This window comes from Cyclopterus lumpus, chromosome 17 (assembly GCF_009769545.1).
Source record: "Cyclopterus lumpus isolate fCycLum1 chromosome 17, fCycLum1.pri, whole genome shotgun sequence".
Classification (NCBI taxonomy): Eukaryota; Metazoa; Chordata; class Actinopteri; order Perciformes; family Cyclopteridae; genus Cyclopterus; species Cyclopterus lumpus.
Window position 1 is genome coordinate 14,281,800 of NC_046982.1, and position 11,701 is coordinate 14,293,500.

At 43.8% G+C, this 11,701-nt stretch overlaps 1 protein-coding gene across 1 annotated transcript; it reads right to left on the minus strand.

The window, feature by feature from the left end:
* Nucleotides 1–104: 104 nt before the first annotated feature.
* On the minus strand, nt 105–10,817 carry rab12 (RAB12, member RAS oncogene family). Its single transcript, XM_034555128.1, has 6 exons — nt 10,397–10,817; nt 9,451–9,511; nt 7,049–7,187; nt 6,393–6,482; nt 6,010–6,114; nt 105–2,030 (listed from the first exon to the last, which is right to left on the minus strand). Exons 1-6 carry the CDS (start codon nt 10,620–10,622, stop codon nt 1,923–1,925), a joined length of 729 nt encoding a protein of 242 aa, XP_034411019.1. The 5' UTR covers nt 10,623–10,817; the 3' UTR covers nt 105–1,922.
* Between the last annotated feature and the right edge of the window lie 884 nt (nt 10,818–11,701).

An 11,701-nucleotide genomic window follows, 5' to 3' on the forward strand; every position in this document is an offset into this window, starting at 1 on the left:
ATAAATATAGATATCTTTAATTGCATTTCATTAGTTCAAGAATGCCACAAGTTATAAATATACCACAAATCTGCTTTAAACAGGTCAACACTTTTTTCAAAGACTTAAAACAGGTTTAATACAAAGCACAGTCTTCCATCTGAAAGGACACACATTTCTCAAATAAAAGCATTTCTTAAAATGTGTAATTAAAACAGTGAGTAGTATAAGGCGTGGCTATTAAAACAAAGACCGAAGGGTTAGTGCGACAAATGAAGGTTTCACCCACAAAACAATGTCAAAGAAGTTTGTTCAAAACACAACATAAATTGTTGCAGATCATTTGTATGGTTGTTTGTTGGCTGGTAATCGTATTGCAAGATGTGCTTGGATGTCATTGACAGTTTTGTTAGCAAAAGGTCTCACCATTTTTTTGTTTTGGTATGGAACTATTCAATAATACATCTTGTGCAAGCTTAAGTCCACAGAACATTAACTTTAACATGAATTAATTAAATCAGGTCCTTTAAATCGACTCGTCCTTCCTCAGACTTTTACTTGTAAAAACAGAAGAACGCACACAATATTGCATTAATTCAACAAAACAATTAAATGTATAAATTTAATTATTTATGAACACAGGAGGGCTTAACATGCATAGCCTAGTTTAAAAAAAAAAAATTGTTATGAAACTCAAGTGAAGTCTGCAATAAAAGCCTGTCAAAATGAGCAGATATGAGCCGATCAAAGCATCCCGAGTTTTTCAAATACTAACCAAACCTTTCGGCACGTTTCCCTGCCAAAAGGGAGACTCAAACAAACATTATTCTGCATCCGAAATCAGAGGAAAAACTAAATACTTTGCAATATTAGTAACAAACCCAAAACAAAGGCTAAAACATGTGTCCAGTAGCTCATTAATGTCTCTACTTCCTCTAAAAAGCCAGTAACACACATGGAGAATTCCCATGTAAAAACAGCAATCCCTCAAAGACTACATTACCCATCTCTCCTTGCATCTCCATCCCACTTAAACAGGGAGATCAGAACGGCCACTAGCAAGGCAATATTGATCTTTACTAAATTACAAGTAGTGTACTTTCTATTTTCTGCATGTCAGCTTAAATAGGCGAGATGGATTGTAATGCAAAACATACAAATTTATACAAATGTGAAATGAGCTGTTCCAGCCACTTTAACACTTTAAGGCAAAGGAATACAAACTCATATGATCCACCACCACACAACCACCGAATGCTGGCTGCAAACATCTGCACCTTTTCCAGTCTTTACAGCAACACACCATATTTACATCATGTGCTTTTGTTTACCTCAAGTCAACTCGTCACTTGGTAATAACACCTATTAATTAATAAGAACATAAAACTACTGTACCGAGATCCAGAATTTAAACTAAGCTCAAGAGACAGACGCTATTGTTATCCATTTTCTTTAAGCTAGATCTGATGCAGAAATACCAGACCATCGTGGGCAACTCAAACAATGTCAAACTTAGAGTACAGTATATTTGATGAGTATTCATCGGGAAGCTGGAAGGCCCTCAACAATCAGCCTCCGTGTACAATGTGCAACTGCAACCAGAGGGCTTTCTACCTCGAAGGCACCTGCGGGGCACAGCTAGCCTAATGGTCTGAGGAATGAGGTAGTCTGGCTCAAGGGTAGAGAAAAGGGGTGGTAGGAAGTAGGTGATTCATCAGGCCTAAGCGTTAGAGTCGTTCATGTCATAGTGAACAGTTATGAAACAGGAGCAGAAGAAACAGGGGAGGATAATACTGGTTGCTGAGAGTCCATGCAGCGTAAATCAACAGTTAGTAACTCCAAACTGCTGCTGTTTGCTGCCCCTGGTGGCCAGGTTGGTACTGCATGTGTGTGCTATGTGCGTGTGTGTGTGCGTGCGTGCGTGTGATGGGAGACCACCACTCTCAGCAACAGCGCATGCGTGGAGGTGGCAACTCCGGAGGCACTTCCGGTTCAGGCTGCAGAGACAGGACGCTGTTGCAAAGCTCATTGTTGGGAACTTCCAGAGGCATCTGTTGTATTCAGGAACAGAGAGCAAGTCAGGAAACACGGGGTTAATGCATTGGATATTTAGGCAGTGTGCTAAAAATGGCATCCACAGTGATTTATTGAGTGCAATGACTGAAAAAGCCTCAACTTGAAGAAGACAGACCGATTGATAACAAGAAATTAAGCTTTAAAAAAGGCAGAAAATAATATAGTTTTTTGAGAATGTATGAGGTTTAAGAAACAGAAATGCTCTAATAAATCTTGTAATATATTATAATATCACACATAAATAAACAGCGTAAGAAAACTCTTTACAAAGTTAATAATTTCAGCAGAACCTAACCTTATCTGATGAAATTCAAAAACGCTGGCAGAAAGTGGTGAATTTGGTGGGTTAAGACAGTATATCGAAATATCTATTCTCATTTGGAATTAATATTGGCTGGTATTATCAAATATAATTGGCTAATCGATTAAATGTCTACACCAGAAATACTAGGTGCTTAAACATACTATTATTTAATCAATGTACACAATTACATATTGATATATGCCGTCTAAGCTGTTGCTGTGAAGAGCCGCTATCGCAACATCTTTGAGCTGGATGGAACATGATACTGTAAAGAATGTAAAACATACACATGAATTGTATACATGTCCCATTTGTTTTCATTATTTGGCTGACACCCAACTGCCTAGTATCTTCCATCCATCCATCCATTATCACCCGCTTATCCGGGGTCGGGTCGCGGTGGCAGCAGGTTCAGCAGGCCGACCCAGGCTTCCCTCTCACCCGCAGCACTTTCCAGCTCATTCTGGGGGATCCCGAGGCGTTCCAAGGCCAGCCGGGAGATATAATCCCTCCAGCGTGTCCTCGGTCTTCCCCGGGGCCTCCTACCAGTTGGACGTGCCCGGAAAACCTCTAATGGGAGGCGTCCAGGAGGCATCCTAACTAGATGCCCGAACCACCTCAGCTGACTCCTTTCGACACGAAGGAGCAGCGACTCGACTCCAAGCTCCCCCCTGATGTCCGAGCTCCTTACCCTATCTCTAAGGCTGAGCCCGGCCACCCTACGGAGGAAGCTCATTTCGGCCGCTTGTATCCGAGATCTCGTTCTTTCGGTCACGACCCAGAGTTCGTGACCATAGGTGAGGGTTGGAACGTAGACCGACCAGTAAATGGAGAGCTTTGCCTTCCGGCTCAGCTCCCTCTTCACTAAGACGGACCGGTACAGCGCCTGTTTTACTGCTGCAGCCGCACCGATCCGCCTATCGATCTCCCGCTCCACCTTACCCTCACTCGTGAACAAGACCCCGAGATACTTGAACTCCTTCGCTTGGGGTAGGCAGTTTGCCCCCACCTGGAGGGAGCAATCCGCCGGTTTCCGGCAGAGCACCATGGCCTCAGATTTGGAGGTGCTAACTCTCATCCCTGCCGCTTCGCACTCGGCTGCAAAACGCCCCAGTGAATGCTGGAGGTCACGGTCCGAGGAGGCAAACAGGACCACATCATCCGCAAACAGCAGAGAGGCGATCCCGAGACTCCCGAACCGGATCCTCTCCGCCCCCTGGCTGCGCCTAGATATCCTGTCCATGAAGGTCACAAACAGGACCGGTGATAAAGGGCAGCCCTGGCGGAGGCCAACACCCACCGGGAACGTGTCTGACTTACTACCGAGGAGACGAACACAGCTCCTACTGCAGGCATACAGAGACCGGATGGCCCGTGCCAACGGGTCCGGCACCCCATACTCCCGCAGCACCCCCCACAAAAACCCCCGAGGGACCCGGTCGAAAGCCTTCTCCAGGTCTACAAAGCACATGTAAACTGGTTGGGCAAACTCCCAGGACCCCTCCAGTAATCTTGCGAGGGTAAAGAGCTGGTCCACTGTTCCACGACCGGGACGGAATCCGCACTGTTCGTCCTGAATCTGAGGTTCGACAAGCGGTCGGAGCCTCCTCTCCAGCACCCTGGCATAAGCTTTTCCCGGGAGGCTGAGCAGTGTGATACCACGATAGTTCGAGCACACTCTCCGGTCCCCCTTCTTGAAGATGGGAACCACCACCCCGGTCTGCCAGTCCATGGGCACTGTTCCCGACCCCCATGCGACACTGAAAAGGCGTGTCAACCAAGACAGCCCAACAATGTCCAGCGCTTTCAGCATCTCAGGGCGGATCTCATCCACCCCTGGCGCCTTGCCACCAAGGAGCTTTTTGACTACCTTAGCGACCTCTGCCAGGGATATGGGTGAATCCACCCCAAAGTCTTCCGGCGCTGCCCCTCTCCGGGGGACATGTTGGCCGGGTTTAGGAGTTCCTCAAAGTGCTCTTTCCACCGCCCGACGATGTCCCCAGTCCGGGTCAGCAGTTCCCCCCCCTGCTGAGAACAGCCTGGGGTAGACCCTGCTTTCCCTTCCTGAGCCGTCGGATGGTTTGCCAGAACTTCCTTGAGGCCAACCGAAAGTCCTTCTCCATGGCCTCCCCGAACTCCTCCCATGCCCGAGTTTTAGCCTCCGCGACCATCGTCGCTGCAGCCCTTTTGGCCCGCCGGTACCCGTCAGCTGCTTCAGGAGACCCCTGGGCCAGCCAGGCCCGAAAGGCCTCCTTCTTCAGTTTGACGGCCACCCTCACCCCCGGTGTCCACCACCGGGTTCTAGGGTTGCCGCCACGACAGGCACCGATGACCTTCCGGCCACAGCCCCGAGCAGCCGCGTCCACAATAGAGGCTTTGAACAAGGTCCACTCGGATTCCATGTCCCCAGCCTCCCTCGGGATTTGTGAGAAGTTCTTCCGGAGGTGGGAGTTGAAGACCTCCCGGACAGGATCCTCTGCCAGACGTTCCCAGTTCACCCTCACTACACGTTTGGGCTTTCCAGGTCTCTCTAGCCGAGTCCCCCGCCATCTGATCCAACTCACCACCAGGTGGTGATCAGTTGACAGCTCTGCTCCTCTCTTCACCCGAGTGTCCAAGACATACGGCCGCAGATCAGATGATACGATTACAAAGTCGATCATTGATCTCCGGCCTAAGGTGTTCTGGTACCAGGTACACTTATGAGCCACCTTATGTTCGAACATGGTGTTCGTTATGGACAAACTGTGGCTAGCACAGAAGTCCAACAACAAAACACCATTCGGGTTCAGATCGGGCAAGCCGTTCCTCCCAGTCACGCCCCGCCAGGTTTCTCTGTCATTGCCCACGTGAGCGTTGAAGTCTCCCAGGAGAACTATGGAGTCGGCAGGCGGCGCCCTTTCCAGGACCCCTCCCACCGACTCCAAGAAGGCCGGATACTCCGAAATGCTGTTCGGTGCATAAGCACAAACAACAGTCAGAGCCTTACTCCCCGCAACCCGTAGGCGCAGGGAGGCGACCCTCTCGTTCCCCGGGGAAAACTCCAACACAGCGGCGCTCAGCCGGGGGCTCGTGAGTATCCCCACTCCCGCCCGGCGCCTCTCACCCTGGGCAACTCCAGAAAAGGACAAAGTCCAACCCTTCTCCAGGAGCTTGGTTCCAGAGCCCATGCTGTGCGTGGAGGTGAGCCCAACTATATCTAGCTGGTACCGCTCCACCTCCTGCACCAGCTCCGGCTCTTTCCCCGCTAGTGAGGTGACGTTCCACGTCCCTAGAGCTAGTCTATGCTGCCGGCGATCGGCCCGCCCAGGTCTCCCGCCTGGCCCGCCGCCCGGTCTACATAGCACCCGACCCGACCCCTGCCTAGTATCTTAATCAGTCAAAATACAAGTTGACTAAAAATGTCTATTATCTATTGTGTAGTTAACGTTAGCCCATTAGACATTTTATGAATAGATTTGTGTTGTGGTGGACATGGGCACTATTTAGTCCTGCTCTAAACATATCTTGGTCACACTTCTTTAATAATCATATTTAAGGAATCTTTATTAAACATGTGTGTTCATGTAATGCTTTTATGTCAAAAAATGAAGACTGACTAAATCTTCATTTAAAGATATTTGGTCAGACTCCACTCTCAACACACCAACCTTGCTAAGGATGTCATCCACAAGCTTCAGGAAAATCTCGTCGACATTGAAATTATCCTTGGCACTAGCTTCGCAGAAGCGCATTCCACTTATTCGAGAGCAAAACTACAACACAAAGAGTAAAATTAGCTTTCAGAAAGAGAAAAGCGGAATCATTTCACAGGAGCAGAAATTAAGCTGAACAATACACCTGGAAACGTCATCCCCTACAGGTTTAATTATGCTACACTTAATGTCAGTTTCTGGAGGGGGGCATCATTGTTATGTCTTTGAAGCACACAAAGTATACATTGAAAGACAATTCCCCGGGCATTTGAACTCATCTATAGAAACAGAAGACTAGGTGTTGTCATGTGATGGTGAGCACTGTGTGTTGAGCCCACCCGCTCTCCCTGCTGTCTGGAGATGATACGATCAGTCTCACAGTCCAGCTTGTTCCCGACCAGGAGAAGCTCAGCTTCCTCGGAGGCGTACTGGCATGAGACAGAACGCAGAGAGGAGACACGTCAGGACATCAGCAGCCTACTTTTCCTAAAAGTCAAACCAGATGACTGCAATGGGATGCGTTCAGCACACCGTCACCCTGAAAACAGGTTCCACAGTTCTGCAGCCAACGGGAAACTTCACAACAATTACACCCTTTAACTCTCAAATATAAAACATCTGTATTGGTCTTCAATATCAGGCTGTGATTGAAAGAAGAAGCGCAACAACGTTCATTTCTGTCAAGTGAAAAACACCTCTAGTTCATAATGGCTGCCAGTGCTGGTGAGATTAAAGACAAGGGTAGCAATGAGGGGTCAATATCAGGAGAGGTATGTTCGGGAGGCAATATTATTGGATTCAATTATTATGTCACTCTTAAGTACTAGATGTATGACAGAATCCAATTTTTTTGTCACCATACAAGAGAAAAGTGTGTTGTTGCAACAACGTTTCAGACATCTCCGGCATAGACTAATGGCAGATGAACATTCCCAAGGACGACACTGTAAAGGCACATTTCATATAATTACAGCAGTCAAGACAGTTTGTATACCTTGTCAATCATTTTCATCCATTTGGGCAGGTCGTCAAAGGTCTCTTGCTTTGTGATGTCATACACTAGCACTATTCCCTTGGCGCCTCTGTAGTAGGCTGATGTGATGCTGTTGAACCTCTCCTGGCCAGCAGTGTCCCTGCGTGACATGAATGAAACTCAATATTATCTCAAGTCAGTCCACCGTCAGCAAGACTTCTCTGAATACCAAACAGCTGATTGACTTATTCGATCAAAAGTATTTTTTGATTTATTAAAGATGGCTATAGGCGAAACGAGGGGAGGAAGAATCAGTGTTGTGACAAGTCATAACAAAGTCTATAATGCTTACTTACGTCATTCATTTTATAACAGCAAACAACACTTTGAGTGGGTAAAAACTGTAACATTGTAATCTGCTATCTAGCTAACATAAAAAAGACACCTGAAGAATTTGGTTCCAAAATTAGATATTTACACTTTGAGGAAAGATGACATCCCATGTGCAGTTAGGCAATTATTGATAACCGTGGAAAGTTTAACCCCTGTATTTAGCACTTATAAGCAATATATAAACATTTCACTACCAATTAAACTATCATGTAAGCACATGTATGTTTGTTAATGTGTTTGTCAACAACTAGAACTCCTCCTGTGGACACTGGCAAGTGGAAGCTGGTGTATTAACTGAAATTGAAAGACAATAACGCAATATTGTTTAACATTATTTTCTTTTGAGGAGATGTTATATTGCACATTAATAAACACTTAACATGTCCTTACAACTACATTATATTGTTATTACCATTGCTGTTTATTGTACTGCTGAGAAATGCTGAAAGTGTTCACATTAAGTAAAATTAAAATTATCTTTTGAAAGTCTTATTTCAAGTAATTTATGAAGCCATTATAGGTTGATCAATAAGAAGTACAGGCAATTGAAATTAAACACACCGCATTTTGTGAATTAACTCTTCATTTTAACCGAATAAAAGAGCACAACATTTTCAATTCCATGTGTGAATACACTTTTTAGGTTTATGTTATGATTCTGCTGATCATCTGAGTCTGGGTTAAATTCAGCAGCATGGAAAGCAGATTGAGCTGCACCCACAGTGCAGTGTTACTGTACCTTCAGCCTGCTAGTCTCTCCCTGTTCCCCTTGTGAGTCACAGTCAGGCTTATGAGCAGAAGAGCGGACAGAGAAACAGCAGCACAATGGCAGGGTTAGGTATGGCCGGGCGCGGCAATGATGAAGCTTGATGAGAGCAGTTCAACGTGAGACACAAAACACATTGAGGACGCCATCTTGACGGGACAGGTCGCAGAGTGGGCAGAGGAACGGGGATAAAACGGGACGTGGGAAAGGGTAGATGTGAATTGGAGGTGAGAGGGTGGCTGGGTGTTCGTGAACAAGACAGATGCGTTAGTGAAATAAGCGATGGAGTTCCCACGTTTTTGCCCAACACTGCTGCACACAATAGATGCAGTCATATACTCAGTCAGTAAAATACTTCCTCACTGTAATTTGTGGCATGTTAATCAGTTTTTCAATCGTTTGACAAAACATTAGATGTTTAAAAAAACAAGTAAATAAGGCCCATTTAACGTCACTAGACACAAGAGCCCAAAACGAAACAAACCTTTGAAATAACATCATCCCTGCTACTGCACTCTGACTCACTGCCCAATTCATATACTATATTACAATAATGATGAAGTTAAACAAAAAGGCAATTCAGTCTGAATATTAAGCTACAATAAAACTGTCTGTCTCGAGTGGCCAGCTGCTATACAATTGACAGTTAACTAACACTTTGAAGTACATCACTCACTGATTGAGGGTATTGAAACAAAAGATGGCTTTTTGAGTGTAACTTATTGGTAATAGCATTATTAGTATCAAATAAAAGTCAACTTAAAACCACTTAGTACTTTAAAAAGTAATAGATACAATAGAATAAAACTGTAATGGAATCAAAGTACAATTAAACCTTGAAATCTGCCTAGAAACTACCAAAGTGTTGTGTGTTTGTAAGTCATCAATACAAATTAGCAGAACATACTCAATGTAACAACAACAGTACGTAATGTAACCAAGAATAAAGTTATTGCCAACTTTAGACAACACCATGTTGAGTATGATCATGTGCTGCTGCACATTAAGTTATATCCCCACTGGAGCCACTGCTTTTAAATATGGGACTTTATTTATAATTTTTTTAAATGCCAGATTGCATGGTTGATAAAACATGCCATGACATCATTTTTAGGAAATCTTATTTGCACAGGAATTGCCTACTGTACAAAGCTGAAAGGCACCAGTAGTTTTTGTTAGAGCAGCCTGCGGGTGACAGGACAGACACAGGAAATGATCCATGCAGAGGATTAAAGGAACTGGAGACTTCTGTCCTATTACTCACCATATCTGTAGTCTGATCTTCTTCCCTCTCAGCTCCACTGTCTTGATTTTGAAGTCAACTCCTGTGGGGGAGGGGTCGATCAGAAAACACACATGTACATACAAGTACCAGCATTGACTGTATCGTTGGACACAACCCTTAACGCAAAGGAGGGAAGTATCCATTAAATTCCAGTTTTATTTCATAGTAATCTTTGATCAAATGAACCCAATATGTGTGACAAACTGTGTCACAGGAATGACGGGGGACAAAATGGAGCTCTACCACAGCAGCTGTTTGTGTGTGACTATTCTGGGATTGGCCTGACTGTTGTTTTGGTCACGGGGGACTGTTTGCCCAATATTCACATTATGTAGGGTTTCATGTATTGTAGCCTCTATAACCATGGCACAGCAATTTGTCTCATTAAAAAAGAAATAATAAACTAAGATAAAGTGATATGTTTTTATGAATAAATGTGTGAAGTTGTGTCAGCTCTTAATATTATGAAAATGGTTGCTCAGAAATGGAGATTGCATTTAATGATGGCACACGCACACACATACAAATTGAGTTAACTAATTAATGGGCAGCTGCAGATGCTATAAAAGTTACTGTGTTGGGCTCTAAAATCGCCGATCCACATTCCCTCCAACAGTCTTATAGATGTGACAACCACCCAATACACTGCTCCAAGCCTCAAACATTTATGTCACGTTAGTTGCTTCATTGCAACCTAAAAGCTGAGCCAGATTTGAAAGCTAGAGCATGTGTGGTAGTTTCCGTTAGCTTAATTTAGCTAGTTTCAGCCAGTAGGGTAAGCTCTGTTCAGTCCCGTTTAAGTTAAGTAGCCGACAATGTGGTGATAGTTTAGGTATATTCCCTCCAGTAAGTAGACAGAGCCCTGCTAAATGCTGTCAATACAAAGTTGACATATACAAGTCCCGTAAACGCCTCCTGTCCTCACCTACAGTCGACTTGCACGCTTCACAGAAAGTGTCATCGGTAAATCTCTCCATGATGCTGGTTTTACCGACACCACGGGAGCCAATAATGATAATTTGGAGTTTGAAATCAGCGGGTCTGGGAGGCATCTTCCTGCGGCGCGACTGAGCCCCCAGAGCGGGCGACGAATTCGCGGAGCCCCCGCCGCCACCGGCGGCCCTCCGCGGTATGTCATACCTCGAATCCATCAGTAATTCCGCATTTGTAATCACGAGGAAAAACTGACACACGTGAATAAACTGTTATACAACCGAAATACTTCGCTATTTCCAACTTTCTTTGGTCCGAGTAGAAGTTTGTGAAAGTTTGTCACTCGCCGACAGTTGTTGTTGTCCAGCCATTAGAGACCGCAGCCGTCATGACGTCATTGACCACACGACAACAGACTTCCGCTTCCGTTGCCTCTGGATTATTTTCTAACTTGTCATTTCTTTATGAAACAACGCTTCGTGGTTTGCAGTGATTTTCGAGCAAATGAGCTGTGAAGTGCCATGTTAGCACAAAACAAAAACTTTGTCTGCTCTAAAAAGACTGCACATCGCAATCTTTTTTACCATGATCAGTTTAATCAGTTCATCTTTGTCTTAACTTTTAAATATCTTTAAATAGAAACATGCACCAATATTTGGCTCCAGGTGCAAAGGTCATAGTCAACTGAAGTCCCCCCATTCCCAACGCAAATAAAAATACATCTGATATTTAACATCTGCTTGTAGACATAGCAATTCTGTATAAGTCTACATACTTAACTGTATACAATAAACATATCTAGATAATAAACAACATATCAATATACTCAACTGTGTATACATATATATATATATATACATATATATATATATATATATATATATATATATATATATATAATATATATATATATATATGTATTTCTATTTCATCCTTCCTGACCACCAGAGGCGGTGCTTTAGTCATCCAGGATTCATAGAACCGTAGTTACATACGTAACTTTTGATATATGTATATATGTATATATACATATATATATATATATACATTAAATATATGTATATATATTTCGATATATATATACTATATAAATATAGTGTATATATATCATGAAATTAAACTGTGATGTAGGAATGCCAATGTCATTAACCTTCACCTTCAACATTTTTTATTTATTTTTTGTTCCCTGACGTGTTCAGCTTTCAGCAGTATGTATTTATGTATGTATGTATACATACATACATACATACATACATACATACAATAAATACTACTTTCAATATTGTTCATCTTTCTG

Excerpts from the sequence above, each read along its gene's own strand:
- rab12 (XM_034555128.1), bottom strand. The coding sequence starts at position 10,622 with ATGGATTCGAGGTATGACATACCGCGGAGGGCCGCCGGTGGCGGCGGG. Across the intron at positions 9,512-10,396 it reads AGCGTGCAAGTCGACTGTAG|GAGTTGACTTCAAAATCAAG; the intron begins GTGAGGACAGGA and ends CCTCCCCCACAG. Across the intron at positions 6,483-7,048 it reads GGATGAAAATGATTGACAAG|TACGCCTCCGAGGAAGCTGA; the intron begins GTATACAAACTG and ends GTCTCATGCCAG.